The sequence below is a fragment of the Mustelus asterias genome, chromosome 19 (genome assembly GCF_964213995.1).
Source record: "Mustelus asterias chromosome 19, sMusAst1.hap1.1, whole genome shotgun sequence".
In the NCBI taxonomy this organism is placed as follows: Eukaryota; Metazoa; Chordata; class Chondrichthyes; order Carcharhiniformes; family Triakidae; genus Mustelus; species Mustelus asterias.
In genome coordinates this window covers 61,715,450-61,733,283 of record NC_135819.1, presented here as the reverse complement: position 1 = coordinate 61,733,283, position 17,834 = coordinate 61,715,450, and the positions used below count along the sequence as shown (strand labels likewise).

Below are 17,834 nucleotides of genomic sequence, written 5' to 3'. Positions count from 1 at the left end.
ACATCAACAGTGTAACATTCCTAGCCAGGTCAAAGGTCCAGTCTGACTGAACACAGTCCCTTACAGGGAATAGGCCCATGTTTCTTAGTCACAACACAGGCTCAGGCAGTGAGAAATTGGTGGTCCAAATTTTTGGTGACCGTCTGGGATAATCTGCAGGGATTGGGGTTGGTGGTGGTAGCATTCTAAATATCACACTTTAGGAAGGAGATAGATTGGCCTTGGAGATTTACCATAGTGACATTTGGATTCCTGATGTTGAATTATGAGGGAAATTACAGAAACCAAGGTTGCTTTCCCTGAAATTTAGAAGATTAAGGAGGTAATTTGATTTATGTTAAAGGACAAGTAGAGAGAAACCATTTCTACTGGTTGTGACTTTAATTAGAGCCAGACCTTTCAGGAGTGAAATTAGGATACATGTCTTCACACAAAATATTTGGAGCTCACTTATGCATTTTTTATTATTCATTCAAGGATGTGGGTTTAGCTGGCTAGGTCAGCATTTATTACCCTCGAGGTGGTGGTGGTGAGTTTCCTTCTTGGACCACTGCAGTCCGCAAAGTATAGGTACACCCACAGTGCTTACTGTAGGGAGGGAGTTCCAGGATTTTGACCCAGCAGCAGTGATGGTGACATGGAGGAGAACCTCCAGGTGGCGGTGCTCCCATGCGTCACCTGCCCTTGTCTTTCTCAAAAGGTAATGGATGTGGGATTAGAAGGCGCTACCTAAAAAGTCTTGGTTAGTTTCTGCAGTGCATCTTGTAGATGGTACACCACTGCTGCTGTGTGTTGGTGGTGGAGGGACTAAATATTGGTGGAAGAAGTGCCAATCAAATGGACTTGCTTTGTCCTGGATGGTGTTGAGCTAGTGTTCTTGGAGCTGCATTCATCCAGCAAGGGAAGAACAGTCCATCACAATCCTGACTTGTGCCTTGTAGATGGTGGGCAAGCTTTGTGGGGGTCAGGAGGCAAATTACTTTTAGATCGTGACCTGCTCTTGTAACCAAAGTGTTTATTTGGGAAAGGATCAATTGTAATTTTTAATCTGATAGATAGATTTTTGTATACTATGATAAAGCAACATAGTGTACAGAGTCAAGTCACAAAGCAGCCACAATTTCATTGAATGTCTGAACAGGAGGTAAATGATCAACTCCCTTGTTCTTTACCTGGTCCATAGGCACGAGCTTTCTTGGGGTTGATTTTGGTCCTGAGGGGGGCACCAGGCTTGAGCTTTGCCTTGGGGAACTGGGAGAGGTAGGTCATCACTGAGTGCTCATCCACATTGGGGTCCACAATTTCCTCAGGGGCAATCACCTGCAGAAGGAGGCAAGAGACAGGAGAGAGAGAATCAGGAACCAGAGCAGAGTGACTGATTGTTAGGGGAAATGAGACTGTTGTGACAATGAGTAAGAGTGAGCATGAAGATTTGAAGAGTGAAAGCAGCAGCAAGCAAAGAGACAACAGCTCAAATTCACCAACTCCAACACATTCTTAGTCTTACAATGGACCAACATATAGTCATGAGTAATAAGTTCCACCGAGTCTGCTCCACAGAACCAGCTGTACCTACATAGATACCAAAAGAATGCTGACACTCACCTGAGGAACTCCCAGCCAATCATCAGCCTGCTGCATGGCCTCCCTGGCATTGTCCACAGGTTGGTTTGGGTCCCAGTCCAGCCAGTCAGGACACAAACCTGTGAGCACAACAAAGACCTTTCAAACAAGGAGCAGAGAAACATGTAGGGTCCTTAGTACACAGTTGGGAAAATGCACATGCTGAGACTTGTCAGGGAACTGCCCCTCATATTGCAGTTCACTCCCAGTAAAGGGCAAGATAAAGTCACCATATTTCCAGATAGAAGTCTCACTACACCAGCTTAAAGTCAAACAGGTTTATTTGGAATCACTCACCTGAGGAAGGAGCAGCAATCCGAAAGCTTGCGATTCCAAATAAACCTGTTGGACTTTGACCTGGTGTTGAGAGACTTCTGACTGTGCCCACCCCAGCATCTCCACATCATAAACGCAGATGATGACTGTTCTCCCCTTCGAGGGAGAGCTGACTGGAGATCAGGCAAGATCAAGAAGGTGGGCCTTCATGAATAACTTCAGCTGGTACAAAAAGTGAACTTAGGCTGTTGATGTCACTCTGCATCACGAACCAGCCGTCCAGCCAACTGAGTTAACTGACTCCTTAGTACTGCCACCCCCAGTGTGTCCCTGTGCTCCCCACCCACCCTGCCCCAACACTCACCAGTACTGCCCCTCCAACTGTGCAGCACTCTTCCCATACTGCTCCTCGGATAGTGCAGCATTCTCTCTTTAGAGGTGCTTCCTCAGTACTGGGTTCAGGTCTGAGGTGGGACATGAACTCTCAAATGTCTCACTCAGTCAAGTGCCATAGATTCACAATTTGTCAAATCAAGGGCAGTTTTATAATCCAACACACACAGAGCAGAGTTGCCTATAACTAATCCACAATACAACCTTGGGTTGGAAACCAGGAAACACTGTTTAGTCAAGGGTTAGCACAGAGTGCTCCCTACTGACTTTAGATGGCGTGGGCCCCCTGCTCATTCAAGTATCAACTCAGAAGTCCCAACTGCACAATGCATATTGGATTGACAGTCCTACACAAAGGCTGACAATGCACAACACTAGCCCCTGCTCCAAGCTCTATAACATCTGGTTCTATTTATCTCAGATAAATAGAATCCTGTACAAGGATCTATTAAAATCATCTCAACACCAATTTATAAACGCTTTCAAATCCACCCCTCCTGACTCATAGCAGTTACCAGTACCCTGGTCAGCATAGCTCTACCACCAACAGCACCTACAGTGCCACTTCCCATACACAGCCTGGGAAAATCAGTGCCCACAGTAATACCCAGTAAGCCACAACTCATCGTGTAGCAGATAATGCACAAGGACTGAGGCAGTGAGACATTGCTGTGCACAAGTGTTTCCCCAGCTGTAACCACTCCCCTCCCACCAAAACCAGCCAGCTGCCCAGACCATCCCACTATCCCACCCAATTGTCTGCATCTACCTAAACCCCTAACCTCACCCCACCCATCACCACACACCCCCACCCATGTTCCTCATCTCCCTCTGTGTGGGCACACATTTGATCAGTCTTTGACCACATTGGCATCATCCATGTTAGTGTTTTGCCTCAGCTAATTCTACAAAGCAATCACAGCGTGGTGATTTAACCAGGCAGCCTCGCTCACTATCTAGAAAGCTCCAATTAATAACTTTGATGTAAAGGAGCTTGTTAAGTGATAACAGAATTTTACATTAGGTTTGAAAATGATATAGTTCATTCTGAAACTAGGGTCTCGAATATAAGAAACCATGAAGTTATGAGGCACAAGTTGGTTATGGTGGATTGGGAAAATACTAAAAACGTGAAGGTAGACAGGCAGCAGCAAGTACTTAAAGAAACATTACATGGTCTACAATAAATGTACATTCCTCTAAAGCACCAAAACACAACAGAAAAATGAATCAACTGTGACCAACAAAATAAGTCAAGATTTTATTAGATCAAAGGAAGTAGCTTATAAAGATTGCTAGAAAAAGAAAAGTGGCAAGCCCGAAGACTGGAAGCAGTTTAGATCCAACCAAGGAGGACTAATAAATTGATAAAGAAAGGGGGAATAAAAAAATACAAGCTAAAGAGAAACACGAATGTGGACTGTAAAACTTATAGCACAAGGGTCTGGCACATAAAGGGTTAATATTAGACTGAGTACAGTGCAGCCCACAGTGATGTAAGAGAGCACATGACCTGAACCAAGGGATTAGTGTAGTTTTGGACACAGCTCCTAACTTAGACCTTTACTGTAGTTTCTAGCAGTTAATAAATACTTATTGTAGAACTATCTGAGACTATAACTTTATAAGACCTCCTGAACTATGCCTAGCACCTCACAATAGGTAAATGAAAAGGAAAAGATTTGCAAAGACAAATGTGGGTCATTACAGGCAGCGATAGAATTTATAAATGGAGGATAGGGAAATGGCAAAGAAACTAAACTTTAAGATACAGAAAATCTCCCAGAAATACTGGGCAAAGAAGGGGCTTGTGAAAGTGATAAACAGGAAGAAATTAGCATTGAGAGTTGTACTCAAAGTTAATTGGATTGAAGGTTGATAAATCCCCTGGAGCAGGTGAGCTATATTCTAGAGTGTTGGAAGAGGTGGCTATCGAGATACTGAATGCATTGGTAGTTATCTTTCAAAATTCCATAGATTCTGGAAAGGCTGCTGCAGATTTGGGAAGTAGCAATTGTAACCCCATTTTTCAAGAACTAAAGGCCTATTAATTTGATGTCAGTAGCAGGGAATATATTAGAATCTATTACAAAGCATGTGACAACTGGACAATTAGAAAATAAAGTGACTGGGTAGAGTCAACATGGATTTATGGAAGAAATTATTTTTGACAAACCTGTTGGAGATCTTTGAGGCTGCTACTTATAGCAAAAAGAAACCAGTGGATGTGGTGTACATGGATTTTCAGAAGGCTTTTGATAAGATCCTATACACAGATAGTTAGTAAACAAAATTAGAGCAAATGGGATTGGAGGTAATATACTGGTGTGGATTGAGAATTGATTAAGAGACAAAAGGCAGAGTAGGGATAAACAGATCATTCTCAAGATGGCAGGTGGTTACTAGTGGGGTGCCACAAGGATCAGTGCCAGGCCACAGCTGTTCACAATCTGTCAACCCACAAACATCTGTATAAAACCTACACTGAATTTGTATCTACATTTAAACATACCCAAACAGGCAGTCAACCTTCCTGCCACCCCCATATTGATTATACCAGCCTCACTATGCCCCCTCCCTCTCCATAACCTCAATCACTTACCTGGAGCACAGTTGTCGACCAATGCCCCCAGTGCTTTGCCATCCTGCCAATCACGGTGAAAGTTGGTGATCGGAAGTTGTGGAATTTTGTTCTGGATCCATCCCAGCAACCTCTGCTTGGGCGTCAGCTTCTTGACATCTTCATCATCCTCATCCTCCCACATGGGCATGGAGATCGAGTAATGGAGGATCAGGGTCCAGATCAGACCCAAGATCAGCTTCAGGTTCCCATCCACAATGGCTTTGCTGTCTGAATAACAAATGGAGAAACATGGGTTAGAAAGCAATAACTTCATGTATTTAGAAAACATCAACAAGACAGCATCAGTCCTTTGCAATGCAAGATACAGGCAGAAGAACAGTGAAGGACAGTTAGCAAAGGGCACTGAAGCTGCAATTAAAAGGCAGAGATTTTCTGTACATGGGAAGAGGTTGGGGAGAGAACACAAGACAGTGGAAAGCTGCAATAACTGAAGGGGTCATCAAGGTTGCCAACCCTCCTGAATTGGCCCAGAGTCTCCAACAATTGACGATCATTCTCCGGGTTGAAAAAAAGACAACCAAGCATAATCCAAGTGAGTAACAAGTCTCTTTCTTTTCAATTGGCATAGGAAGGCAATATATCATACATCACATGGATGGATGTGTTGGCTGATGAACAGGGGCAAGTACGTGCTGAAACCACCGAGAATACATTTAATCATAGTTGGCAACCCTAGGGATCATCAACGCAAGCACTACAAGCAGAAGAGTAGGAGGCATGTTCAAGCTCAAATAGGCAACAGGTAGAAGCTGCATCAGGGGTTCAAGTTGAGAGCTGCAAGATGACTTGGTCATATGCTACCAAGGCATTTAATGGCCTCTCACAGGCCATGTAAACTGCGTAGCATAATGGACTCTACCTCACCCAACCCATGCTGCTCAAGCCCTGGAAGTGTGTCAGAGGGAGCTTTGCTCTGTATCTGACACATACTTTATCAGTTCTGGGAATGTTAAATGGGATGTTGTAGAGGGATTTTTATTCTGTATCTGATCCTATCCTATACCTGGTTCGTGTGTACAGGAATGAGCAGAACTCCCATCCCCAGCTATCTGAATGTTGGATGGTGTTTACAGGAAAAATACAGCCTTGACCCTCGTGAAACAGGAAGTGTTCTGAGCAGTGGCCTCTCGTAGCCTGATCAAAACAAGGGCTGGTGACCCCTCCCCATGAGTAATTCTCTCCCCGTGTGAGGAATATCAGCCCAGCTGTTAGAGCAATCACTCTTGCTCATCTGGAGATTTACTGGATGGAGGCCACAGCCAGTGATTTTGCACCGCAAAATGTTCCAGTATATCCAAGGGAGCACACCCTGGTAATTTCAGAGCCCGGTTTCTCTCCCCATTGCACTGTGCAGATATCAGAGGGATTACCTCCCCATACAGGAGGTGTTGGTGCTACGCTGAGCAAAGCTCCTGACGAGCCCCCACTACGGTCACTGAAAGCAACACTGTCGTTAGAAATTCCACAATCAGTAACTCAATTTTCCACAGCTCCCCCACATGGATCACCTCCTGAATTAACACTCACTCCCAACACAGCTCCCCTTCACCCCCTGCTGCACAAGTACAATCCCCCCACCACCACCTACATACACAGCCCATGGGGAGGCCCCCTTCCCTCACAATCCTTTATCTGGGGGTAAAGTTTACTTATTAGTGTCACAAGCAGGCTTATATTAACACTGCAATGAAGTTACTGTGAAAATCCCCAAATCGCCACACTCTGGCGCCTGTTCGGATACATAGAGGGAGAATTTAGCATGGCCAACGCACCTAACCAGCACGTCTTTCGGAGGAGTCATGAGCAGAGGGGATGGGAAAGGGGGGGTCACACCAACACCTTCATTGAAACTGTGCCCAATCTTTGTTCACTTTCCATACCCGAGCAATTCTTACTGTGGTAACGGGCCCCTATAAGGTGCAATCCTTTGCAGGCCATGTGATTGGGCTGGACCCTATGGAGCAGTTAGGCCAATCAGGAATGAGGACAGGCTTAGCTGGAAGATAGCGCTGTTTGACCCAGAAGTTGAGAACTGGAGGCAACATATGAAAAGGATGCATTATTTCTGTGTGACTAACATGATCACTATGGAGGAAAACCAAAAGGTTAAACTACTCAGTCTGTGGCCCACAAACTTACAGCTTAGTGAGGAGCCTAACATCACCTGAAACTCCAAAGTTTTTTGATCAGATAATGGGATTGATCAAAGACCATTTTAACCCTGACCCTCAATCATCATGTTGAGGTACAAGTTTCATTCAGCTGTGGAGGAACCAGTCTAAGTTTGCATCCAGATTGAGACATTCAGCAGAGCATTGTGAATCTAGCCCAGCTTTTGGGGAGCTGTTAAGAGATCCTTGTCTCAATACAGAAGCAGCTGCTGGCTGAAGATAAAATCTGTGGAAAAAGCCAGTGATGGTTCAGGCAATCGAATGCACCAAGCAAGGTGCAAGTGAATTACAAGGTGTGCCCAATGAGATGAACCATTTGTGGTGGGAAAAGACTGCCCCAGTGAGAGTGCAGCAGAGCCCAAGAGGAGTAGTACTGCACCATACATTTTCGGTATGGCGGAACAGCACTCCCAGGAAACTTGCCAATGCAAAAATTATGCATGTTTTCTATGCAAGAAGGGCCATTTGCAGATTTGATGCAGAGTAAAGCAAGCAGGACAAAAGGTGCAACAAAAAAAAAATTAAAGTAATACCATTAAAACAGCTGACTGCAGAACCCAACAAGGGGTCCAAAGCTTATACTTTAAAACCAGGTCCAACTCAACAGGGCGCCACCTATCAAGATAGTCCTGATGGTCAACAGCAGATCTCTAAAGATGGAGGTCAACAGTGGAGCTGCAGTCACAGCATAAATGAACAAGCATTCAGATACCTCCAGAAAGATCTGCAACCCTTGAGGTAGAGTTGTTCAGAAGCCATTTTATCTACCTATAAGGGAGAGATGCTGAAGACAATAGGGTCAGTTGCAATAATGGCATTCTACAGGCACAATAATGGCACTGCTCAGTTACCAGTTCCAGTGACTGAGGGTCACAGACCTTGTCTCCTGGGTCAAGACTGGTTGAAACAGATAAAAATTGGATTGGCTGGAGATGTTGAATGTTCAGGATGGAGGCTTTCCAGAGCTCCTGAGCAGCTCAGGTTTTCCAGAAAGAACTGGGGCAAATAAGAGGCTGAAGCCAAAATATGTTTGAAACCCGAAGCTATGCCTAAATTCTTTCAAGCCCACCCAGTGCCTTATGCACTTGATCATAAAGTGGGAGTGGAGTTAGAAAGATTGGAAGACTTGGGTCTCATTAAACCTGTACAGTTCTCTGAATAGGCTACCCCCATAGTTCCCATTTTGAAGCCAGATTGCACTGCAAGAATCTGTGGGGACTACAAGTCAACTGTAAACCAAAAAGCCCAAATAGATCAACACCCCATTCAGAGGATAGAGGACCTCTATGCTAAATTAGCAGGGAGCTTCAAGTACACCAAGTTAGATCTTAGTCTAGCAGCTGGAGCCGAATGAACACTCCCAAATGTTGGTCACCATTAACACCCACAAAGTTATCTCAGTACACATGCCTGTCATTTGAGGGTCTCATTGGCCTGTGCCATTTTCCAGTGTGCAAGGAAAGCTTGGGGCATCCACAAAGTGGGAGCGTACTTGGATGATGTCCTAATCACTGGAGCATCCCGAGGAGCACAAGGCAAACATAGAGGTCCTAAAAAGAGATTTAAAGAAGCAACATTCACATAATGAGAGAAAAACACCTTCCAGGCAGATGAGGTTACATTCCTCAGCTTCAAGATAGATGCCAAGGGTTTGCATCACCTGTAGGACAAGATAAAAGCCATGAAAATACCAGAGCCTAGGAATGTGACGGAGTTAAATTCATTCCTAGGGGTGGTAAATTATGGGAGATTCCTCCAGAATGTGTCTGTGACTTCGGCCCCATTACACCATCTTCTGAAGAAGCATTGACAATGGGGATGGGGAGAAGCACAAACAGAGGCATTTGCTAAAGTAAAGCAAGCCTTGCAGTCCTCAACACTATTCGTACATTTTGATCCAACCAAACCATTGGTATTACTGGTGACGTATCACCAAATGGAGAGAGAACAGTTCTTTCCCACAAAACGTCAGACGGAATAGAGCGGCCAATTGCATTTACGTCAAGAACTTTATCAGATGCTGAGAAGAAATATTCTTAAGTTGACAAGAGTCTTTCGATAAGCTATGCAGTGAAGACATTTCACCTATATATGTGATTACAAATCTCTTAACATTATTTCAAGAGGACAGGCCATACTACCACGAATATCGAACACTGGTGCATTCAGCCGCCTCCCTATGCTGCACACAATATTGATACCACCTGTGTCACAATCATAGAATCCTACAGAGCAGGAGGCCATTCAGCCCATCCAGTCTGCACTGACTGCAATCCCACCCAGGCCCTATCCCCATAACCCCATGCATTTATCCTAGCTAGTCCCCCTGACACTAAGGGGCAATTTAGCATGGCCAATCCACCTAACCCACACATCTTGGACTGTGGGAGGAAACCAGAGCAGCTGTAGGAAACCCATGCAGACACAGGGAGAATGTGCAAACTCTGCACAGACAGTGACCCAAGCCGGGAATCGAACCTGGGTCCCTGGTGCTGCGAGGCAGCAGTGCTAACCACTGTGTCACCCAGAGAAACAGTATTGGTATTCCACCTGCTAAAGATATTGCCAGTCTCAGCTACCCATATAAAAAAGGATCCACTGCTCTCCAAAGTTAAGCACTCAGTGCTACAAGGTTGGCACTATGACAAGTCAGAGCAGATCCAACCCTACCTGCAGGGTAGGACGGAGATAAATTGTGAGGATGGTGTGTTATTTCAGGGGCTTGTGTTAGAATGCCATCCCAGGGTGATGGTTTTTACTATAGGAGCTACATGATGCACACCCTGGGCAAAGCAGGATGAAGGCATTGGCCTACAGTTATATCTGGTGGCCTGGCATCGACAAAAGAGAATGAAAGAATGGTCAGTAAGTGCCCGAGTTGTCAAACCCAGCAGTCATTACTGCCACCGGCAAATATGCATCTGTGGGAGCAGCCGGGCCAGCCTTGGTCACGGTTGCCCTTGGACTTCACTGAACCATTTATGGGACATATGTTCCTCTCAAGATGAACAGCTAATGAAGTTTGGTGACTGTGACCACTGTATCGACAGGTTGAGGCCGATCTTTGCCATCCATCCGTAGCATCCCCGAGGTCTTAGTTTTTGACAATAGTACAGCATTTACAGCTGAGGAGTTCTGCTAATCTATCAAGTCAAATGATATTCGCCACGTTCAGTCAGGACTTCACCACCCAGCCTCGAATGACTTGGCAGAGTGAGCCATACAAACATTTAAAGCTTCTACGAAAGTGCAAATTCAGAGGCCACTGACTTTAAGCTTGGCACATTTCTTGTTATCGTATAACAGTACGCAGAATGCTACCGAAGGGTTTATATCAGCTGAATTATTAATGGGATGATGTCTATGAACCCGCTTGGATTTAATATGTCCAAATTTGTCAGGAAGGGTGGATGCTAGGCAAGTCTCCCAGAAGGGACAGAGTACACAAGGTCAACAACCTAGTCATGGCAAGAAATTGGTGGTGGTGGAACAGCCTGGGTGTCAGAAAGAATTGTAGAAAGAATGGGAGCAGTTTCATATGTTGTGAAAGTACAAAGTCACCGTGTGAAAAAGCATGTGGACAATTTGAGGAAAAGAGCAGGGCCTGATCCTGGGAACCAACATGCATGTCCTGCTGCAGACTTGTGTATGCCAGCTATGGACTCAGGAATAGCTGCAACCTTTGTGGAGCCCAGGAAGCCTCTGGCTTTAGTAGCCCAGGAGGAAGAAGTCAACACCCACGCTGATGAATTTGCTTTTTGCTGCTGATGGACAGGGATCATCAACTGCTGGAGTACCGTGTCGAGTTGCAACATTCTGCAAGCGTCCGGAAGTCTCAGGACCAATTGACTGTGAATGGACTTTCCTTTAGTGTCACTATTATGATATTGTGTCTGTTTGCTTATGTGTAATGGTGTTCCTCTTTTGTTTTCATTTATAGGTGGACAAGTTGGTGGGGGTGGTGGGGGAAGAGAGTGGAGTGTGGTAAAGTGGCCCCTTTAAGGGGCAATCCTTTGCAGGCCACATGATCAGGCCCACCCTGTGGAGTTTAATAAACCTTTTCTGTTGGAGCCATATCGAGTCACCTCCAAATATACTACACTTACTCATCTCCATTCCCAAATAAAGGCTGGCATTGGAGAGAAAGGCAGAGCAACTGTCACCATTTGCTGTAAACATTCTGCACAGATAGAAGATGATGTAAAACCCAATCTATTTGTTCAGACACAAACTAGTACATGGGGTTCATTCAGGCTCCTTCATACTGTCCAATGAAAAGATTTAGAAAACACCTCAAAAATGTTCCCTCTCCAACAACTAAAATCAGCAGTAAACCTGTCCAGTTACACAGAGTAACCTCCCTCTGAATAAACAGTGACTCTGTACAGTTAGTGATGAATGCTTTGTGGAATTATGCAGCACAGGAGGTCGTTCAGCCTATTGTGCCTGGGCCAATTTTTCTTTAAAAAAAGGAGCTATTCAATTATCCCCACTCCCTATTCCTTCCCCAAAGTTCAGTAATGTTTTTCCTTTCAACCATTTTTCCAGTTCTCTTTTGAACATTATCAAATCTGCTTTCACCACCCTTTCAGACAGTACATTCCAAATTCCAACAACTGTGTAAAAATAATTTCCACATGACATCTCTAGTTCTTTTGCCAAAACCATTCATGATTTTGAATAACTCAATCTTCTGTACTCTATGCATCTATTAATAAAGCCAAGGGTTCCTATTGTTTTTTTTTAAAGCCTTCCTAACTTGTCTTCCAAATTCAAAGCCATGTGTGCAAACACTCAGGTCTGTTCTTGCACCCCCTTTAAACTTGTACCATTTAGTTCATATTGCCTTTCATCATTCTTCCACCAAAATGTATCTGCCACATGTCTGTCTATTATTTATCTGCCAAGTGTCAGTATTTATCCCCGAAGTCTGTTACTACTCACCTCATTGTTTACTACAATTTTAACTTTCCATATTATCTGTAAAGTTTGAACCCAGGGTCCAGGTCATTCATGCATCAAAAATCAGTAGATCCAAATACTGATCCCCAAATGGGAAACGCCATTGAAACTTGACTTTAATCTCAAAAACTACTTTGTGTTATTGAGCTGATTTTGTATCCATGCATCAATCCTGTGGTCATTAATTTTTCTACAAGATCGTTATGTGCCACTTGGTCAATGTATTTTGAACGACCGTACACATACCATCCATTACTTCAAAAACAAAACCCTCAAATCAAATTAGTCAAACACAGTTCGCCTTTAGCAAATCCATGCCGACTTTTATTCATTAGCCCATAATTACATAGAGTAACCCAGAGTCTGAAAAACAAGCTGTGGGGTGGTTGTTCAGGAGGGGCAATGATGCAAAGAACGAAAGGGGGTTGTTGCTTGCTTGGGTTCCAAACTGAGGGAGCTGTTTACAGAGCAAGTGATTGTTGACACTTGGAGTAAGTGCAGTGCCCTGGCCTTAAACAGAGGAAAGAGAGGAGACAATGCTTAAGCTGTAACTAAACTAAGACAGGTGTGAGGGAGAAGTTCCAGTGGATTCTGGAAACTATCAGAATTTGGTATTAAGTGACCCAGGATGACATCATATTCCAAACACTCAAATTTCCAACTCACTGCTCCTAAAGACATAACAGGAGATCCCTGCTTCTCTCATTTGTCAATTGTGACTCAGTTAATAGCACACCAGCCTCTCAATCCCAAGGCTGCCGGTTCAAGACCCACTACAGAGACACAAACTCAAAAATCCAAGCTGACATTCCAGTGCCGTACTGAGGGAACACTGCACTGCCGGAGGTGCCATCTTTTAGATGCGACATTAAACAGAGGCCATAACTGCCTGCACAGATGGAACGCAAAAAGAAAATCCCATCACATTAAGAGGAGCAGAGAAGTTACCCCCACTTTTCTGGCCAATATTTATCCTTCAATCAACATCACAAAACTAAAAGAAACATTACTTGGAGTACTGTGTGCAGTTCTGGTCCCCACATTACAGGAAGGATGTGGAGGCTTTGGAGAGGGTGCAGAGGAGGTTTACCAGGATGTTGCCTGGTATGGAGGGGAGATCCTATGAGGAGAGGCTGAGGGATTTGGGATTGTTTTCGCTGGAAAGGCGGCGGCTAAGAGGGGATCTTATTGAAACATATAAGATGATTAGAGGTTTAGATAGGGTGGATAGTGATAGCCTTTTTCCTCTGATGGAGAAATCCAGCACGAGGGGGCATGGCTTTAAATTGAGGGGGGGTAGTTATAGAACCGATGTCAGGGGTAGGTTCTTTACCCAGAGGGTGGTGAGGGATTGGAATGCCCTGCCAGCATCAGTAGTAAATGCGCCTAGTTTGGGGGCGTTTAAGAGATCCGTAGATAGGTTCATGGACGAAAAGAAATTGGTTTAGGTTGGAGGGTCACAGTTTTTTTTTTTAACTGGTCGGTGCAACATCGTGGGCCGAAGGGCCTGTTCTGCGCTGTAATGTTCTATGTTCTATGTTCTATGTTCTATTACTTGATCATTATTAAAACTGCTGTTTGTGGGAGTTTGCTGAGCATATTAGCTGCTCTGTTTTCTACAACAATGACTACTTAAAGAAAAAAGTTTCTTAATTGACTGCAGTGCATTAGGTGCTTGGCCGTACTAAATTCTCCCTCAGTGTATCCAAACAGGCACCGGAATGTGGCGACTAGGGGATTTTCACAGTAACTTCATTGCAGTGTTAATGTAAACATACATGTGACACTAATAAATAAAGTGCTTTGAAAAGTTGGGCGATCATGAAAAGCATTGTATAAAATGCTTTCCATTGGTGTCCCTCTCCTCAATTCCCCCTCCTATCTGAACATTTGCCACCACATTTAAAAGGGTCTGCGCTTTAACTCCTATGTAGACTCAGGGTGCAGTTGTATCTTTACAAAGTGCTCACAGCACCAAAACAGTTCATTCAGCCCAAGCTGCTCATTTCACACATGCTCTCTCCAACTCACCAACATATCCTTCATGTATTTATCTATTTCACCTTGAATGCATCTATTCTATTTAACTCAAACTATTCCTTGTGGTAGCAACTTTCACATTCCAACCATGTTCTGGGTAAAGAAGTTTCTTCTGAATTCCCCACTGTGCATCCTATATTTTGAAGAGAGAACATGGACCTGAAATGTTATGTATTCCTCTCTCCACACTTGCTGCCAGACACGAGTATTTCCAGCATTCACGGTAATTTTATGTTTTGGCCCCTAATTTTGGTCTTGCCACAGGTGAAAACATCTCTACATCTATCCTATCACTCCATAATTTTGAAGAACCTCTATCAGGTCACCCTTCAACCTTTCCTCATTTAGAAAAAAAGAATCCCACACTGCTCAATCTTTCCTGATAGAGATAACCTCACAGTTCTAGTATCATTCCAACAACATCTTTTTGTACCTTCTCCAGGGTCATTACATCATTTGGGAGCTAGATATTTCCATGAAACTCACTTGAAGCATCAGAAACTCCAATATACATCACTTTTAAAAGCCACCATCACTTTTTTTTTACTTTATTTCTCCCAGCAGTTCAGCTGAGTTAGCTAATCTTGAGCAGGCCTGAAATATACTGTAAATGGGAGAACCCTTAGGAACATTAAGATACAGAGAGATCTGGGTGTGCAGATCCACAATTCCCTAAAAGTGGCAACACAGGTGGCTAAGGAGATTAAGAATGCATATGGCATGCTTGCCTTCATCAACCAGGGCATTGAGTACAAGAGTTATGAAATCATGTTGCAGTTATACAAAACGTTTGTTAGGCCCCATTTGGAGCATTGTGTGCTGTTCTGGTCACCACACCACCAGAAGGACATGGAAGCTTTGGAGAGAGTGCAAAGAAGGTTCACCAGGATGTTGCCGGGTCTCGAAGGTGTTTGCTATTAGGAAAGGTTGAATAAACTAGGATTGTTTTCACTGGAAAGATGGAGGCGGAAGAGAGACCTTAGAGGTCTACACAATTATGAGGCATAGGCAGGGTGGATAGTCAGAGGCTTTTTCAATGAATGGAAGTGTCAATTACAATTACAGGGGGGGCACAGATTCAAGCTTTTTTGGGGAGTGGGGGTGGGGGGGGGGGGGGGGGGGGGGGGGAGGAAAGAGTTTAAGGGAAATGTGTGGGGGAAGATTTTCCATGCAGAGAGTGGTAGGTGCCTGGAACACGCTGCCAGAGGAGGTGGTGGAAGCAGGCACATTAGCAACATTTAAGAAGCACCTGGACATACATGAATAGGGAGGGAATAGAGGGATATGGACTGAGCAAGCGCAGAAGGTTTTTTTTAAAAAAAAGTTTAGCACAGGCTTGGAGGGCCGATCAGCCCGTTCCTGTGCTGTACTTTTCTCTGTGTAATAAGGCCCGAGTCTCCTGTGTCGCGAGACCCTGCCTCATGGTAGGCCACACATGGGAAGACGTTTGCTGCACAGCACCCAGTTTGGAATCCAGGACCTCCACCGACCTAAAAACGATCAGATCCAATACCTCACAATAAGCTCAGCTTTCCCAACCAATTGGTTCAGCCAATTCTGTCATAACACAGCAGACATCTGCATCAACATCAGGATGCAAGAGGGACCTGAGAATTCACAACTACCCTTCAGGAATAAGGGGATAAATGGTAAGAGGGCAACTGGAAGCAGGAAGTGTTAGAGAACAAACGAGGGGAGCAAAGAGTCAGGTTGTCAGAGCAAAAGTTACCAGTTAAATCTTCATGTGAGGTGAAGTGATGGGGGGTGAGGCAGAGGAGAGGACCAGCATGATAGACTGGAAGCTCAAATTCAATAAAGCACCAGAGCCTGTGGACATGACAGCTGCCTCAGTATCAGACAGGAGCAGCAGAAATCCAATAACTTCTCGTACAGGTGGCCAAGTAGTAAGAGAAAGTCCCAACACCCAGCCACCACAACCCAAAGGCTTTGACCCAACACCCATGGTTGATTCATTGTTAAAGTATGCCCAAATGACAAATGATTTCACTGTCTTCTGTAAGTGCTCTCATAACTTTAAAGTCTAACCCTCCCTCACACCACCAGACTATGTGCATCCATACACTAGTATAAACGTAACTTTAGTACAGTTGTCTAGTGCAGTTATTGATGTTTCCCTATTCTATACTGAAGTTGTTGCAATGAGCCAGTCAAGTCCTCAGGGAGACTTGGGTATTTGACAGCAGTGTGGTCCGAATCCAGCAGTCAGACTCTAATGAGCATCAGGACAGGAAGAGAGCAAAGCGACATCGCGAGCTGTCAGACTCCAAGGTTATCACTGACACATTCCAGCCAGCTGCACAGCCAGCTGTATATAGCTCCTGAGCTCAGTTCATGGGGGAGGGGGATGGAGAGCAGCTTGGGACAGGCGTGACTTTGCAAATGTATGGGGAATATTCTGGAAGGGCAAGATGCATAACTATGACTGAGTAACTGGACCCCTCTTGGTGGAGGACAGCTGGGGTCAGGGATAGCCTGGGTGCTACTGATAGGAATGACATTCTGAGTCTCTGGGTAGGGGGAGGAAAGAGAATGAACTTGTGATGTTTGATTGATTGTAATTTAACACTAATGTTGATCGAATGATGGAACAACCTCCATAGACTGAATGGCCTATCACACTTAGGGATATTGAAGCAATTTGCAACTCTAGATCAAGGTTAAATGAGAAGTTCAGTTCAGCCAGAGGTTTAAACCTGGAGTCTCTTTGCGTTTGAGATAGTAACTCTCACTGCCTTAAGTTAGGAGGTTAGGGGTTCAAGTCTGACATCAGGGACATGGTAACGTATCAAATAAACACAAGAGTCAACCATCCATCAAAGCAGCTGGATTTAGACATTCGTGTTGATTGAACACCTCGGAGCAGTGTCCTGTGTACAGCCAAATTTGAACTCTAGCTTTCCAGAAGAGTACAGCATGCCTGGCAATTTCTATCTTGTGTAAAATGAAGAGTTGACGAACAGATCTCGTGTCCAAAAACCTAGTGCACCATAAAAACACTGCCTCCTGAATTCTGAGCTCATCCAGCAAGCAGCAGCAAAGAGTCCTGGGCCCCCAACACTGCCATTCTGACACCAATTCCCTTGGGCACTCAACTGACAAAATTACCAGAGAGAGGGAGGGAGCGAGAGAGCGAGAGCGAGCGAGGTGTGATGCAGAGGTAGTGAAAGAGAACAGTGCGAGGCAGAGGGAGCGAGAAAAGAACACGAGGTCAAAAGAGAGGGAGAAAGAGAGAAAAAAAGTGCAGGGGGGGGGGGAAAAGAGTGCGGGGGGGGGGGAAAAGAGTGCAGGGGGGGGGGGGGGGGGAAGAGTGCAGGGGGGGGGGGGGGGGGGAAGAGTGCAGGGGGGGGGGGGGGAAGAGTGCAGGGGGGGGGGGGGAAGAGTGCAGGGGGGGGGGGGAAGAGTGCAGGGGGGGGGGGGGAAGAGTGCAGGGGGGGGGGGGGGAAGAGTGCAGGGGGGGGGGGGGGAAGAGTGCAGGGGGGGGGGGGGGAAGAGTGCAGGGGGGGGGGGAAGAGTGCAGGGGGGGGGGGAAGAGTGCAGGGGGGGGGGAAGAGTGCGGGGGGGGGGGGAAGAGTGCGGGGGGGGGGGGGAAGAGTGCGGGGGGGGGGGGGAAGAGTGCGGGGGGGGGGGGAAGAGTGCGGGGGGGGGGGGAAGAGTGCGGGGGGGGGGGGAAGAGTGCGGGGGGGGGGGGGAAGAGTGCGGGGGGG

General features: G+C 45.4%; 2 protein-coding genes across 4 annotated transcripts in view; both read right to left on the bottom strand.

The window, feature by feature from the left end:
• flncb (filamin C, gamma b (actin binding protein 280)) overlaps positions 1–5,144 on the bottom strand; it is a 61,566-nt gene extending 56,422 nt beyond the window's left edge. For all 3 annotated transcript variants that reach the window (XM_078235702.1, XM_078235703.1, XM_078235704.1), the window contains exons 1-3: positions 4,895–5,144; positions 1,606–1,703; positions 1,173–1,320 (exon numbers count right to left, since the gene is read on the bottom strand). In XM_078235702.1, coding sequence (XP_078091828.1) covers positions 1,173–1,320; positions 1,606–1,703; positions 4,895–5,063 — 415 coding nt within the window. In that variant the 5' untranslated portion in view covers positions 5,064–5,144. The remainder of the gene's footprint in view (positions 1–1,172; positions 1,321–1,605; positions 1,704–4,894) is intronic.
• A 445-nt stretch (positions 5,145–5,589) lies between these two features.
• LOC144507499 (uncharacterized) overlaps positions 5,590–17,834 on the bottom strand; it is a 60,085-nt gene continuing 47,840 nt past the window's right edge. Inside the window, exons 13-14 of the mRNA XM_078234623.1 lie at positions 8,707–8,767; positions 5,590–5,630 (exon numbers count right to left, since the gene is read on the bottom strand). Coding sequence (XP_078090749.1) covers positions 5,590–5,630; positions 8,707–8,767 — 102 coding nt within the window. The remainder of the gene's footprint in view (positions 5,631–8,706; positions 8,768–17,834) is intronic.